Source organism: Oncorhynchus kisutch, linkage group LG8, assembly GCF_002021735.2.
Source record: "Oncorhynchus kisutch isolate 150728-3 linkage group LG8, Okis_V2, whole genome shotgun sequence".
NCBI classification, from domain to species: Eukaryota; Metazoa; Chordata; class Actinopteri; order Salmoniformes; family Salmonidae; genus Oncorhynchus; species Oncorhynchus kisutch.
In genome coordinates, this window is record NC_034181.2 from 55,565,707 (window position 1) to 55,583,215 (window position 17,509).

Consider the following 17,509-nt stretch of genomic DNA (forward strand, 5'->3'; position numbering starts at 1 on the left):
GAGATGGGAGACACCTGGTGGGGGGTGGAGACAAGCATAAAGGCAGGTGAAACAGATCAGGGTGTGACAACCACTAAGACATAGACTGGCAGATTATATTCCAAGCAATAAAATAACCAGTTGAAAGTAATTTTATGGTGTGTTCATGATGCCATGCCCTTATCAAAACTTGAGTTGGCACAGCTCATCTGCTGGCTAAAATATGTCATAATGAAGGTTTCATCATTATACTTTCTCTCAAGCATGTGCTTTTCAATTTAAAAGATGGTAGGCTACATTGACATTGTTTGGAAATAGATATAGAACTGCCATCGTTTACTTTTGATAGTTACTTTTTTGTTGCTTTTTCCCATTTTACCACAAGGACATCAGACATCATAACACCGTCGTCAGCAGACCAATTTAACAAAAGTAAGTGCTCAAGTATAATGAACACACTGAATTATACTCATCTATTGAAAGGGACGGCAGTCTGGCTATACAATGAATAGACTAGAGCCTTGGAGAGTTTTCTTTTTCTCAGCAAATAAACTCTTAAAAGGATTACGGCACTGAGACTGCATCGCAAATGGCACCCTATTCCCTATGTAGTGCACTACTTTTGACCTGGTCACATAGAGCTCTGGTCAAAAGTAGTGTAATATATAGGGAATAGGGTGCCATTTGGGATACAAGACGTGTCTCACGTAGAACACAATGGATTCATGAACCATGAAAAGAGGGAAGTGTAGTCTCAAGGAGGGCAGACGGGAGTTCTTTCGAAGACTCCCGAGATCATTTCCTTATCAACCCTCTGGCGCTGTCAGGCGTCTGATCTGTACATCTCTAGTCTCTCCGTCACAGTTCAGGGTTAGAGGGCAGCCCACATACTGTAGATGTCAGTATGAGGCCCTCTCAGCAAAAGCATGTTATGGAGATGTTGTACTAACTGAGGCACAGAACATGTTATATTTTAAGTAGAGGTCGACCGATTAATTTGAAGTTTTCATAACAATCGGTAATCTGCATTTTTGGACACCGATTGTGGCCGATTTCTTTTTACATTTTCTTATTTTTGTATTATTTATTTTTTTACTAGGCAAGTCAGTTAAGAACAGATTCTTAATTTCAATGACGGCCTAGGAATGGTGGGTTAACTGCCTTGTTCAGGGGCAGAACGACGATTCAATCTTACAACCGTCCGGTTACTAGTCCAATGCTCTAACCACCTGCCTTACATTGCACTCCATGAGGATGCTGTGTGGCAGACTGACTACCTGTTACGCGAGTGCAGCAAGAAGCCAAGGTAAATTGCTAGCTAGCATTAAACTTATCTTCTAAAAAAACAACCAACCTTAACACAATCACTTCGTTAACTACACATGGTTGATGATATTACTTGTTTATCTGGCGTGTCCTGCACTGCATATAATCGATGCGGTGCCTGTTCATTTCTCATTGAATCACAGCCTACTTCTCCAAACGGGTGATGATTTAACAAGCGCATTTGTGAAAATAGCACCGTCGTTGCACCAATGTGTACCTAACCATAAAAATCAATGCCTTTCTTTAAAATCAATACACAAGTATATATTTTTAAACCTGCATATTTAGTTAATATTGCCTGCTAACATGACTTTCTTTTAACTGGGGAAATTGTGTCACTTCTCTTGCGTTCCCGTGCAAGCAGTCAGGGTATATGCAGCAGTTTGGGCCACCTGGCTTGTTGTGAACGGTGTGAAGACCATTTCTTCCTAACAAAGACCGTAATTAATTTGCCAGAATTGGAAATAATTATGACATAACATTGAAGGTTGTACAATGTAACAGCAATATTTAGACTTAGGGATGCTACCGGTTAGATAAAATACGGAACGGTTCCATATTTCACTGAAAGAATAAATGTTTTGTTTTTGAAATGATAGTTTCCGGATTTGACCATATTAATGACCTAAGGCTCGTATTTCTGTGTGTTATTATGTTATAATTAAGTCTATGATTTGATATTTGTTAGAGCAGTCTGACTGAGCGGTGGTAGGCAGCAGCAGGCTCGTAAGCATTCATTCAAACAGCACTTTCGTGCGTTTGCCAGCAGCTCTTCGCAATGTATGACTTCAAGCCTATCAACTCCCGAGATTAGGCTGGTGTAACTGATGTGAAATGGCTAGCTAGTTAGCGGGGTGCACGCTAATAGCGTTTCAAACGTCACTCGCTCTGAGACCTTGAAGTAGTTGCTCTGCAAGGGCCGTGGCTTTTATGGCGCGATGGGTAATGATGCTTCGAGGGTGGCTGTTTTCGATGTGTTCCTGGTTTGAGCCCAGGTAGGGGCGAGGAGAGGGACGGAAACTATACTGTTACACTGGCAATACTAAAGTGCCTATAAGAACATCCACTAGTCAAAGGTATATGAAGTACAAATGGTATAGAGATAAATAATCCTATAATTCCTATAATAACTACAACCTAAAACTTCTTACCTGGGAATATTGAAGACTCATGTTAAAAGGAACCACCAGCTTTCATATGTTCTCATGTTCTGAGCAAGGAACTTAAACGTTAGCTTTTTTACATGACACATATTGCACTTTTACTTTCTTCTCCAACACTTTGTTTTTGCATTATTTAAACCAAATTGAACAAGTTTCATGATTTATTTGAGGCTAAATTGATTTTATTGATGTATTATATTAAGTTAAAATAAAAGTGTTCATTCAGTATTGTTGTAATTGTCATTATTACAAATAAATAAATAAATTGGCCGATTAATCGGCATCGTCTTTTTTGGTTGTCCAATAATCGGTATCGGTGTTGAAAAATCGTAATCGGTTGACCTCTAATTTTAAGTATGACATTGTATCGACTGAGGCACAGAGCATGTGGTATGTACGTATGTAAAGCGCTATGTGTCGATAAAATAGGGCATTGGAGCATGTATCATATCTGTTTTACCTTGTCATTGTTATTTCATGTACATTACTGCAGTACCCTTGTCTGTCTGTCTCTGTGTCTATCAATTTCCTTGTCTTTTCTCTCTCTCTCTCTCTCTCTCTCTCTCTCTCTGATTCCCTTCTGACTTCTCTCTCAGGGGTATGATGATAGGCTTGTATGAGGAGAGACAGCAGTATAATCATCCTCTAATTTCCATCTGTTCTAGTATTCTGATCATGGTGGAGGGTGATGGATGACTTGCACCAACCTGTCTAAGTGATTGGAGTGATTGGAGCGGCAGTACACAGTGTTTCAGAGCAGTTTTATTCATGACCTGCCCTACTTTGACCTCAAGAGCTGATTTAAAACCGATCTGGTGTGGTTGTACAGTTGGGATAGAAGTTAGGGAGAAAAACAATAATCACATATTTAACCACGCAAATCGAGTCTCCCTGTCTTGGTTGAGCATGCCGGGCAATGCATTTCCTGGCATCGCCTTGGGATTTGTGTGTGTTGTGTTGTGTGAAAATGTATATGTGTGCACCAAATAATCCCAAAGTATTTTATGTTGTGTGTTTTTTTTAATATGCTACTCACTTTTTCTATTCTTTCTTTCCTTCTTCTTGTGTCTATCTCTCTCCTTCTTTCTCTGACAGTTGGGGGGTTGTGGAATACTGGGCGTGGGAGTATGGCTGTCAGTGACCCAGGGCAACTTTGCCACACTCTCCTCATCCCTCCCATCCCTCTCAGCAGCCAATCTACTCATTGTGGTAGGGACCATCATCATGGTGATTGGTTGCCTCGGCTGTGTCGGAGCTGTCAAAGAAAGTCGTCCGCTGTTGCTGAGCGTGAGTATCTGCCACTCTTGATGACAAAAAGAACCTTGATAATTAGTATTTATAAACATTCACATTTCTGCTGTAAGCATCATGTTATATTCACACTTTTATAATTTAGCAGATGCTTTTATCCAAAGCAACGTACAAATGTCAACCTCAACAGACAGTGACACATTGTGTATATTTGTCAAGTCTCAGGAGAAGACCCAGATGCAGACAGTTTTAAAGTAACAAAATTGTATTACAAAAACAGGGGGCCAGGCAAATGACAGGTCAAGAGCAGGCAGAGGTCAGTAGTCCAGAGCAGAGTCCGAAAGGTACAGAACGGCAGGCAGGCTCAGGGCAGGCAGAGGTCAGTAATCCAGAGCAGAGTCCGAAAAGTACAGAACGGCAGGCAGGCTCAGGGTCAGGGCAGGCAGAGGTCAGTAATCCAGGGTGGTGTCACAAGGTACAGAACGACAGTCAGGGTCAGGGCAGGCAGAATGGTCAAAAAACAGGAACATGAAAAAGACAGGAGCATGTGAAAAACGCTTGACGAAATTGCAACAGACAGAGAACACAGGTATAAATACACTGTGGATAATGAGGGGAGATACCTGGTGGGGGGTGGAGACGAGCACAAAGACGGGTGAAACAGATCTGGGTATGACGGAATCAAACCCACAACCAGCACCATGCTTCAACCCAGTCATTGGAACCACACATTCATAACTCCAAACTCCATCTTCCCATTTAAAAACACTATTTCAAGTCAAAATTGTCTCTGGTTGATAAGAACAAGTCTCACATCGTATAACAAACCATATCATTTTATTTACTTCAAACAACTGTCTGTTAGTTTAGCCTTTAAACCTAGGTTTTAAATAAAGTTTATGACACCAGCGCAGCAGGTGGCTCAATTACTGGCCCCATGGGACCGACCATCAAACGTATCGCAGAGCAAAAGCCCATCATTGGTATCAGCCTTCACATTCTCCCAGAACGCCTAGCCGGTTGAACCACTGTGTCAATGTGATTGGAAGACGATGTTCGCAAAGGCTTTTTCGCAGCGACTGACGAATCATCTTGAGAATTCACATCGATTTCAAAAGAGATAGCTCTAACCCTCTGCTTTCATTACAAAAGCAATTAGGGGCTTCCCGAGTGGCGCAGTGGTCTAAGGCACTACATCGCAGTGCTAGCTGTGCCACTAGAGATTCTGGGTTCGAGTCCAGGCTCCAGGCCCGTCCGCGACCGGGAGACCACCAATGGGGCAGCGCACAATTGGCCCAGTGTAGTCAGGATTAGGGGAGGGTTTGGCCGGCAGGGATGTCCTTGTTCCATCGCGCACTAGCGACTCATGTGGCGGACCGGGTGCAGTGCACGCTGAGTCGGTAGCCAGGTGCACAGTGTGTCCTCCGACACGTTGGTGCAACTTCCGGGTTAAGTGGGCATTGTGTCAAGAAGCAGTGCAGCTTGGCTTGGGTTGGGTTGTATTTCGGAGGCTCTCGACCTTCGCCTCTTCCTGATCCGTACGGGAGTTGCAGCGATGAGACAAGACTGTAACTACCAATTGTATACCATGAAATTGGGGAGGAAACAGGGTAAAAAAAACAATTTGAGATTTGATAACTGAACTGATCATTGAGGGGGAAATAGATCAAGATTTGACAGTGCTAATTGCTGTGGTGAAAATGTAATAAGGTTGAGTGGTAATTTGTAACATGGCAATAACTTACAACAGTTGTGTACTAAACGTCTTGTAAGTCTATTAATGAGGTTATGTTTTCATGTTTTATTCTATTATCTCCATGAGATTCATTGGAGAATACAAAGCATTTTTCCAATAGCCACACTAGCATATCACAAAAATATGTCATAATGAAGGTTTCATCATTATACTTTCTCTCAAGCATGTGCTTTTCAATTTAAAAGATGGTAGGCTACATTGACATTGTTTGGAAATAGATATAGAACTGCCATCGTTTACTTTTGATAGTTACTTCTTTTGCTGCTTTTGTTAGTTTTCATTTTACCACAAGGACATCAGACATCATAACACCGTCGTCAGCAGACCAATTTAACAAAAGTAAGTGCTCAAGTATAACCAACACACTGTATTATACTCATCTATTGAAAGGGACGGCAGTCTGGCTACACAATGAATAGACTAGAGCCTTGGAGAGTTTTCTTTTTCTCAGCAAATAAACTCTTAAAAGGATTACGGCACTGAGACCGCATCGCAAATGGGACCCTGTTCCCTAAATCAAATAAAATGTTATTTGTCACATACACATGGTTAGCAGATGTTAATGCAAGTGTAACGAAATGCTTGTGCTTCTAGTTCCGACCGTGCAGTAATATCTAACAAGTAATCTAACATTTTCACAACAACTACCTTATACACACAAGTGTAAAGGAATGCATAAGAATATGTACATAAAAAGATATGGATGAGCGATGGCTGAACGGCATAGGCAAGATGCAGTAGATGGTATAGAGTACAGTATATACATATGAGAAGAGTAATGTAGGGTATGTAAACATTATATAAAGTGCCATTGTTTAAAGTGGCTGGTGATACATTTATTACATCCAATTTTTTATTATTACAGTGGCTAGAGATGAGTCAGTATGTTGGCAGCAGCCACTCAGTGTTAGTGATGGCTATTTAACAGTCTGATGGCCTTGAGATAGAAGCTGTTTTTCAGTCTCTCGGCCTCCGCTTTGATGCACCTGTACTAACCTCGCCTTCTGGATGATAGCGGGGTGAACAGGCAGTGGCTCAGGTGGTTGTTGTCCTTGATGATCTTTTTGACCTTCCTGTGACATCGGGTGGTGTAGGTGTCCTGGAGGGCAGGTAGTTTGCCCCCGGTGATGCGTTGTGCAGACCTCATTACCCTCTGGAGAGCCTTACGGTTGTGGGCGGAGCAGTTGCCGTACCAGGTGGTGATACAGCCCGACAGGATGCTCTCGATTGTGCATCTGTAAAAGTTTGTGAGTGTTTCTGGTGACAAGCCGAATTTCTTCAGCCTCCTGAGGTTGAAGAGGCGCTGCTGCGCCTTCTTCACCACGCTGTCTGTGTGGGTAGACCATTTCAGTTTGTCCGTGATGTGTATGCTGAGGAACTTAAAACTTTCCACCTTCTCCACTGCTGTCCCATCGATGTGGATATGCTTTTTCCTGAAGTCCACGATCATCTCCTTTGTTTTGTTCACATTGAGTGTGAGGATAATTTTCCCGACACCACACTCTGAGGGCCCTCACCTACCTCCCTATAGGCCGCCTCATCGTTGTTGGTAATCAAGCCTACCACTGTAGTGTCGTCTGCAAACTTGATGATTGAGTTGGAGGCGTGCATGGGCACGCAGTCATGGGTGAACAGGGAGGACAGGAGAGGGCTGGGAGCGCACCCTTGTGGGGCCCCAGTGTTGAGGATCAGCGGGGTGGAGATCATGTTTCCTCCCCTCACCACCACGGTCCGTCAGGAAGTCCAGGACCCAGTCGCACAGGGTGGGGTCGAGACCCAGGGTCTTGAGCTTAATGACGAGTTTGGAGGGTACTATGGTGTTAAATGCTGAGCTGGAGTTGATGAACAGCATTCTTACATAGGTATTCCTCTTGTCCAGATGGGTTAGGGCAGTGTGCGGTGTGATTGCGATTGCGTCGTCTGTAGACCTATTGGGGCGGTAAGCAAATTGGAGTGGGTCTAGGGTGTCGGGTAGGGTGGAGGTGATATGGTCCTTGACTAGTCTCTCAAAGCACTTCATGATGACGGAAGTGAGTGCTACCGGGCGTTAGTCATTTAGCTCAGTTACATTTCTTGAGAACAGGAACAATGGTGGCCCCCTTGAAGCATGTGGGCACAGCACACTGGGATAAGGACTGATTGAATATGTCCGTAAATACACCAGCCAGCTGCAAATTATGGTGGAAAATAATTATTTGGTCAATAACAAAAGGTTATCTCAATACTTTGTTATATACCCTTTGTTGGCAATGACAGAGGTCAAACATTTTCTGTAAGTCTTCACAAGGTTTTCACACACTGTTGCTGGTATTTTGGCCCATTCCTCCATGCAGATCTCCTCTAGAGCAGTGATGTTTTGGGGCTGTTGCTGGACAACATGGACTTTCAACTCCCTCCAAAGATTTTCTATGGGGTTGAGATCTGGAGACTGGCTAGGCCACTCCAGGACCTTGAAATGCTTCTTACGAAGTCACTACTTCGTTGCCCGGGCGGTGTGTTTGGGATCATTGTCATGCTGAAAGACCCAGCCACGCTTCATCTTCAATGCCCTTGTTGATGGAAGGAGGTTTTCACTCAAAATCTCACGATACATGGCCCCATTCATTCTTTCCTTTACACGGTCGTCCTTTACACGGTCGTCCTGGTCCCTTTGCAGAAAAACAGCCTCAAAGCATGATGTTTCCACCCCCATGCTTCACAGTAGGTATGGTGTTCTTTGGATGCAACTCAGCATTCTTTGTCCTCCAAACACGACGAGTTGAATTTTTACCAAAAAGTTATATTTTGGTTTCATCTGACCATATGACATTCTCCCAGTCTTCTTCTGGATCATCCAAATGCTCTCTAGCAAACTTCAGACGGGCCTGGACATGTACTGGCTTAAGAAGGGGGACACGTCTGGCACTGCAGGATTTGAGTCCCTGGCGGCGTAGTGTGTTGCTGATAGTAGGCTTTGTTAATTTGGTCCCAGCTCTCTGCAGGTCATTCACTAGGCCCCCCCGTGTGGTTCTGGGATTTTTGCTCTTTTTGTTCTTGTGATCATTTTGACCGCACGGGGTGAGATCTTGCGTGGAGCCCCAGATCGAGGGAGATTATCAGTGGTCTTGTATGTCTTCCATTTCCTAATAATTGCTCCCACAGTTGATTTCTTCAAACCAAGCTGCTTACCTATTGCAGATTCAGTCTTCCCAGCCTGGTGCAGGTATACAATTTAGTTTCTGGTGTCCTTGACAGCTCTTTGGTCTTGGCCATAGTGGAGTTTGGAGTGTGACTGTTTGAGGTTGTGGACAGGTGTCTTTTATACTGAAAATAAGTTCAAACAGGTGCCATTAATACAGGTAACGAGTGGAGGACAGAGGAGCCTCTTAAAGAATAAGTTACAGGTCTGTGAGAGCCAGAAATCTTGCTTGTTTGTAGGTGACCAAATACTTATTTTCCACCATAATTTGCAAATAAATTCATAAAAAATCCTACAATGTGATTTTCTGGATATTTTTCTCTCATTTTGTCTGTCATAGTTGAAGTGTACCTATGATAAATTACAGGCCTCTCATCTTTTTAAGTGGGAGAACTTGCACAATTGGTGGCTGACTAAATACTTTTTTGCCCCACTGTATGTAGTGCACTACGTTTGACCTGGTCACATAGCGCTCAAGACAACTGGGAATTCGGAAAAAAACAGGGTCAAATCATGATGATGTCAGTGATCTTCAGGTCGGAGCTCTAGAAAGAGACCCGAGTTCCCGATTTGCAATTCCGAGATGACCGTTCAAAGCTTATTTTCCCCGTCTGAGTTTTTCTCCAGTTTCCAGTTGTCTTGAACTCACTGAAATCTGATTTCCCAGTTCTGAGTTTCCAGTTGTTTTCAGCGCGACAACAAACATGCTGGATTGACACAATGGCCAATTTTTTATGTTTATCCTTTTAAGCTTGGAAAAGAGACTTGGGACCACACACACACTTCACTGAATAGCTGGCTAGTGATTGCTTTGCAATGCTTGCAGTTAGCCACCGATTACTTTCAAACCACACTTGCTGAATTTGTGATTTCCAACTTGTTGTGTGATGTTTATGGCCGATGAGCACCGATACGTTTTATCTATAATTTCTCTTCATTAAAAAGGATTTGCAAGTAGATTGTCGACTTAATTCATGATGACTGCTAGCTTGCAACTTAAGATTTTGAAAGTATGACGTTGACATGATCAGTCCAATCAAAGCTGCTATAGATATAACGTCATTTGACCTGTGGCCAATGACCTTGAGCCTTCTTGGATGTGCACTTCTAATGTAACTCTATGGCAGCATCCAAGGGGCTTGAATTTTCGAGCTCTACCCTTAGATTTGCCGGTGACGTAGTGTCCCCATGAGTGACAGAACACTGAGCCAATCACGGTGCAACTAGAGAACATTACCAACCCCTATGCTCCGTATTTTCCGCTGGCTGCCCCACCACCACAGAAAGCACTGAGCTAGGCTGAAACACATGCATTTTGGAGCTGCTTTACTCAAGAAAGCACAAAAAAATACCATGTTTGTATGCGGCTTTATGAACTAAATGTATTTTTAAAAATTACATTGTTTGCAAACTGATATGCCAAAATAGCATGCAAAACAGGCTAGAAAGGTGGGGCTCAAAACAGGCTCTGCCCCACCTGCCCTGAATGATGTGTCACCACTGAGCCTTGCCCTTGTGCACACATTTCAAGTGGTTTGCTAGTATGCATATTGGAACAAAGCTTTAGGCACACATTCTAAGTAGTGTACTAATATGGAACGTAGCCTAACAGCCATCTTGGTGGACTGCCATACTTTTACACTGGAGACTGCTCCTTCTAGTCTGAATGCTCTGAAGTGGTCTTGTAGGGACAAATTTCAGATCCGATAACACATTTCAGTCCATTTGAACCAGGTCGCTCTAAACTGGGTTGTCGAGCGTTCCATTATGGTTAACCTGCAACCAGGGCTCTAAATGACATTTTTCATTGGTAGCACCAGAATATTAGATTTCTTTAATTGATTGAGATACAGCCTATATGAATTCTAGCTACTTTAAGCACATGTTGTTCCCTAGAAAGAAGAAACTATCCACTGGGCACACTGGTTGAATCAACATTGTTTCCACGTCATTGCAATGAAATGACGTGGAATAGACGTTGAATTGAGGTCTGTGCCCAGTGGGTAATATGTGACACACTGTAAAGGCATTTGTTTATTATAAAATCTCAAATGTTGATACGAATACCTGTCATTGATATTACAAAGTTGTTTGTGGAATAATCGGTTTCTGCATTGTGTAAAAGCACTGTTTTCCTATTGAGATGCATTACATTGAAAATTGTGCACGGTCTCTTTAAAAACGTCCGGTTGGTGACGAAGACATGCAAGAGATCTGTCATTTATTCATTGCTATGACCTTTTCCTTTCTGTCTGTGGCCTCAAATGTTTGGAGATACTGGTCATGTTACCAGGTTGTTAGCTAGCTAGCTAGCCAATGAGATGAAATGACTGAACAAAGTGTAAATGACGTGCGAGTAGTTTTAGAAATGCCCAAGACATGGCTAAGGAATGTAAAATGTGGTCCCTGCGATCCACTATAGGGAGATAAAAATATTGAGCCGGGAATATGGGTCGGACCTTTTGACCTAGTTGGGCTATAAGCAAGCCGTTTTCACTGTAGTAATGGTGCAACCACGACGCTATCGAATCTGCACTCGCGTTATTATTACATCAATTATTATCTGGGAGATTTTTTCTTAAGGGCACAGTGCTCCCAAAATAAAACTCCTGGTCGCACAGAAAAATATTTTGTTGCATATGCGAACAAATTGGTCGCACTTTAGAGCCCTGCCTCCAGCTAAAAACAGCCTCTCTGGAAGCTTCTACCTCCACCGCAGACTCACTGCATTAAGTCACAGTTCAGGAGTTAAATCTCCACTAAATCTCTATGGGTGTAAAATGCGACGTGCAAGACTGGCCCGAGATCAAAGGTGATGAGCTGGAGGTTGGCTTTTTAGTTAGTGCACCAAGACCAGATTCCGGCCCAAACCTGAAAAACACCACCGCATTGCTTTCGCCTAGCCAGTCCTTTCAGATCAGTGGCTACAGAACAAAGTAAAAAGGGGCTGCCATTTGAGAGTCATTTGGGACCTAGCACAGTTGTAACCTCCCCGCCACCCCAAGTTAGTTTGTTACCGGTCCGACACAGCTGAATTCCTCAAGGTATTGATTTGGGAGGCATCGTCTAACAGTGGCACGCCTTCAGTTTCTCCCTTGTCCGTCTATCAACAAAGAGCCTCGGTAGCTTTCATGCTGAATGGGAATCACAGAGAGTCGATAACCCCCCCCCCCCCCCCCCGAGATCAATGGCAGACCAGCAGTTTGATTATAGTTCTCCTCATCGCTCTCCCTGACAAGGCATTGATCTCCACTAAACTGGGATATCAGCAAAGCCTGACGAGGGGAGAAACAAGTCATAACATAAATAACAGGGCTGGTTTGGCTACTGTAGTGGGGGGCTTCCCTCACAGCCATGTACATGTGCGCGCACAGTACCAGTCAAAAGTTGACACAGCTACTCATTCCAGGGTTTTTATTTATTTTTACTATTTTCTGTAGACTAATAGTGAAGACAACAAAACTATGAAATAACACATATGGAATCATGTAGTAACCAAAAAAGTGTTAAACAAGTGAAAATATATGAGATTCTTCAAAGTATCCACCCTTTGCCTTGATGACAGCTCTGCAAACTCTTGGCATTCTCTCAATCAGCTAGGCTACCTGCCGCTCCATTTTCCTTTCTCTCTATGACCCCTTCAGCCTTGTGTTTTTAAAATGATCGTTTTCCCACACGATTGCATAACGTAATGCAGCATATCCACAACTCTGTCCTGGGGACCCCAATGGGTGCACGTTTGCCCTAGTACTACACGGCTGATTGAAATAATCAAAGCTTGATGATTAGTTGATTATTTGAATCAGCTGCGTAGTGCTAGGACAACAAACAAAACGGGGTCCCGAGGACTGAGTTTGGGAGACACTGAAGTAATGCATTAATAAAGCCGGCACACGCAGCCCGTGGTCTCCCATTCAAAGAAGCTCTGCCAAGCAGTCCTTGAAGGCGACGTCCGCCCAAACCTGACGAGGACTGTGAGAACCACTCTAACTAGCCTTTCACACTTAGAAAGGCCTGAAAATGACGCTTTAGCAGTTAGAAAAGACAAATGCACCATACACCAGACTGCAGTAAACCAAGTATTGTCTTCACAGACTTAGTCGCTGTCACGCTCGTTTAGAGATGGATTGGACCAAGGTGCAGTGTGGTAGAAGTACATCTTTCTTTATTTTAAATGACACTGAAAAACAACAAAATGCAAAACGAACGTAAAGTTACATGCAGTGCAGAAAGCAACTTCACACAAACAAGATCCCACAAACTAAAGGTGGAAAAAAGGCTGCCTAAGTATTATCCCCAATCAGAGACAACGATAGACAGCTGCCTCTGATTGGGAACCATACAAAAATAGAAAAACTAGAATGCCCACCCAAATCACACCCTGACCTAACCAAATAGAGAAATAAAAAGTCTCTCTAAGGTCAGGGCGTGACAGTCGCACTCGTAAACTCACACTTTCACTCCCTTGACATTCGAAAACTCGCTGTCATTCCATCAGCCTCCCATGTTCTCTCCTTTCCTCTCCGTTTGAGATTAGTCAAGTATTTTTCTGCGAGAGGGACGGAACGATTGCTTTGCGGGGGTAGGATGTATCGGGTGGTAACTTTTTCGAGCGCTCGCGTGAGGCCTGTAGGGGGGAAACGTATTACTCAGAAACTATCTAATCTAGCAAACGATCAAGAAGGTTTGGGTTTGTTGATTTAAAATATGTAAGTATTTCCAAATATGAAAGGCATACAGGTTAGGTTATATATCACGTAAAATATTGGGACAGGACATTTTTTGTTAGTGTTTTGGTTCTGTACTCCAGCACTTTAGATTTGAGATAATCAATGACTATGAGATTAAAGTGCAGACTGGCATCTTTAATTTGAAGGTATTTTCATCCGTACCGAGTGAACCGTTTAGAAATGAAAGCGCTTTTTGCACATAGTCCCTTCATTTTAGGGGACCAAAAGTAACGACAAATTCACTTGTGTATTTAAAGTAGTAAAAAGTTAAGTATTTAGTCCCATATTCATAGCACGCAATGACTACGTCGAGCTTGTGACTACAAATTTGTTGGATGCATTTGCTGTTTCGGTTGTGATTTAGATAATTTTGTGCCCAATAGAAATGAATGGTAAATAATGTGTTGTGTCATTTTGGAGTCACTTTTATTGTAAATAAGAATAGAACATGTATCTAAACACTTCTACATGAATGTGGATGCTAACATGATTACGGACAATCCTAAGTGAATAATGATGAGTATGAAAGTTGCAGACACCCAAGACATGTTAACCTCTCACCATTACAATAACAGGGCAAGTTAGCATTATTGGGGGGGGGGTATGATATTTGTAGAGTCACATGATGTAGTCATGGCGTATTATGAATAATGGACCAAATACTTACATTTTTAGTACTTCAAGTACACATATAAGTGAATTTGTCCCAATACTTTTGGTCCCCTAAAATGGGGGTACTATGTACAAAAAGTGCTCTAATTTCTAAACGGTTCAACCGATATGGATGACAATTCCCTCAAATTAAAGCTAACAGTCTGCACTTTCACCTCATAGTCTTTGTATCAATTGAAAGTGCTGAGGTACGGAGCCAAAACAATAATAAATGTGTCACTGTCCCAATACATTTGGATCTCACTGTGTCACGGCCCAACCTGTCTCTCTGAGTATTACTGTCCCACTCCTCTCCTTCTCTGTCAGTCATAAATAAATACATATATATATATATAAATATATAAGGCGGAATGATCCAAAGGGGTTGGATCTCCCATGTATCTTCAACTCACTCTTCCTGACACTTTTGTCTCCCGCTCTTTGTTTCTCAAGTTAAAGTTCTAATGTACTCTCTCTCCATCTCTCTCTCTCTCCACAGTTCTTCATCCTCCTCCTTCTGATCTTCTTCTTGGAGATTCTGTCCATCACGCTCTTCTTTGTTTACCAAGACCAGGTAAGGCTCTTATTTCTTTTACTGTGGTCGATTCTGGTACAGTTTAAGTATCACAGAATAATAACATAATATATATTGATTTAAACTAATCCTATATACTTTTTTCCCCCCTGTACAATAAGCAAGTCTGATTGAAAGGCAGAGGAGCAATGGCTTTTCAACATAAATCAATCTCTACACATCAGAGCATTTCCGACTTGGGAAGGTATTAATAATGCATTTCGCGCACACACACACATCCTGCTCCTACATACGCACGCATACGCTGGCACGCGCGGACACAGTAATACAATTCACGGCATTCCAAATTCAATCCGTCTAAACAAGCGTTGCTCCAATGACGGGACACCCTCCAATTTATCGACCACGCCACTCCATTATGCATGACTTGTGGCGTCCTCGCTACCCCGGGGGCCAGGACAAAGGCCGTTGGTGTCTAAAGTCTCTTTCTGTACCTTTTTAGTAAATAATGATCCTATCCTTTTGATATTTTTCTCCACCATCTTTATTTCCTTTGAGTGTATTACATTTTCCCCCACTCTCGTACTGTGTATAGCCTTTTATCTGTGGTTATGTAATAAAACCCATACAGGCTCTGTTCAATCGGAATCCTCCGCCCCACAGCCATTATAATCCTTTGGTTTGTCTCACTCGCTGTGTAATTCTAGAAGAGTTCCTGGATTGGTAGCATCTTCCTGGGCTCTCAGCCACTACATCCCATCCGTTATGAATGTTAACTTACCTCCGTCCCCACCCTAGTCCCTATGTCTAGCATTCCCCTGTTTCCCTATCCTCCATTCCGTGTCTGAATTATTTTGTTTCAGTTCTTAACTGTTCTACACAAAGCAGTGCAACGAGAAACTGAGTAAACGAGCAGAGCACTGTAAGAGTCAGGCGTACTGTAGATGTACTGTAAGACTTGTTAGGAAGGAAGACAAAGGGGGAATGGTCCTCTAGTGGCTATTTTAAATGGACTCTACGTTGTTCTTGAACAGCAGGGAGTCATTCCACATGTACATAAGAGCTATATGTTAATGTTATTGTTGGGAAGGCTATTTTTTTAAGTGTTTTCCATTCCGAGTACTGGAAGGGAGATGTGTGTGTGCTGGCTTTTATGGCAGCCCAGCACTAACACACATGATTAAGCACGGTCTTGGTGATCAGATGAGTTGGTACATGACGTTAACAGTTATGTCAACTTGCGTTATAGCCAAAGGTATCAGTTCCCACTGCAAATCTGTTACATTAAAACAGCGTACAGTATGTTGTTGCCTTTTTCAGAAATATTCAACCTACCAGCAACATTGGTTCAACATGACTGAGAAAGTACGAAATAACGAGGAAACTTTGCCCAGAGAGCTGATTCCCTGATCCCTCATCAGTATTCTGTTGCCGGGTCTCATTCCCACAACTCTGCTGCTCCACTGATGGCCTGGAACACTCCCAGCTGTCTCATCACCACATCAGCCCGTGGCACCTAATGCCAGTCTACAGCTGCCAACCTTGCCATCTTTGACTGACTTCAATCCCTGTAACTCCAGGCAGTCATGCCAGTACCACCTAGTCCAGTGTTTCCCAACCCTGGTCCCGGGGACCACAAGGGGTGCATATTTTAGTTTTTGCCCTAGCATTACACACCTGATTCAAATAATCAACGTATCATCAAGCCTTTTGATTATTTATATATTATATTATATATTATATAATCAGGTGTGTAGTGCTAGCTTTGGGGGAAAAACTCAAATGTGCTCCCCTCAGGGGTCCGCAAGACCAGGATCGAGAAACACTAACCTAGTCTCATCACCAGCTAGTCACATAACCACCTAATCAAATAGGGTCACAAAAAAAAAGTTACGGCAGCCAGGCAGGGTTTCCTTTCCAACTAGGAAACCTTGTCAGTCAAACCAATTAAGTTACTGTAGGAAAAGGGTGATCCGTCCGGTGTCCATAAACACGTCTGTTTCTCAAACTAGACACTAGTTCAAGATGGCGGCAGGGCAGCTTTGCCGAGCGTGTTGTGTCACACTGTTTGTTTGTTTCAAGTGTTACACGTTTTTAATTACTTAGCACAACCATTATAGGCTGCATTAAACAACAGGCAAAATCTCAAATCCTAGAGGATCAAAGCAATTAAGGCGTTAAATTGACATCTGCTGTTTTCTACATGAGGAGATAAAGTCGGTGTGGTGCCCTCCCTGGAAGCCGAGAGAGGATACATCTGTGCTGTGACTGACGGTCTCGACATGTTGAGCCGACTAGCCTGGGATACTCCTCGACGGTCAGGTTTTTATCGATGTTTCGACATTCTACCGGAGTCTCCTGGGCTTCCTAGCCCAGGATACCCCTGCCGGGTGGACTAGCAACCAGTGATTGGCTGGTCTACTGGGCCTGCTCTGCGGTAGCCTACTGCAAGGTGACTGGGTGCATCGACTAGACCCACACACTGGGCAAAATCCCCTGTCAGTACATTCCTGCAGCGGTTGTTGAACGTTCTGACCGCTCTAACTAAGGCAACAACGCTCAAAAACAAATCTCATCTCCCTAACCCAGAGATGCCTCTAAACCCTACTTTGACTGATAGTATAGCAGCTTTTATCTTTCAGAGGGATCAGATTGTGTTACCATTTGACTCTTACTGTGACAGGCACATAAAACCTTCTCATCTACAGGGTTTGGTCTGGCTAGAAACTGTTTGCTGTATCAGATGACTGTAGTTTGGATTATTTTAAATCATCTAAGTGCAGAGAGATTTTAGGAAGAAACAAATTGAGGTGTTTTATTATTCTTTTGCTTTTGGTGTCAGGAAACATTCACCCAAACCCAGGCCCATTGGCTATGGATCAGGAAACATTCACCCAAACCCAGGCCCATTGGCTATGGATCAGGAAACATTCACCCAAA

The 17,509-nt window shown here is 43.0% G+C and overlaps 1 protein-coding gene across 2 annotated transcripts in view; it reads left to right on the top strand.

Annotated features, from left to right (window-relative positions):
* LOC109895550 (tetraspanin-4-like) overlaps positions 1 to 17,509 on the top strand; it is a 116,125-nt gene that overhangs the window by 75,908 nt on the left and 22,708 nt on the right. For both annotated transcript variants that reach the window (XM_020489321.2, XM_020489320.2), the window contains 2 exons: positions 3,564 to 3,755; positions 14,534 to 14,608. In XM_020489321.2, the coding sequence (XP_020344910.1) occupies positions 3,564 to 3,755; positions 14,534 to 14,608 (267 nt within the window). The remainder of the gene's footprint in view (positions 1 to 3,563; positions 3,756 to 14,533; positions 14,609 to 17,509) is intronic.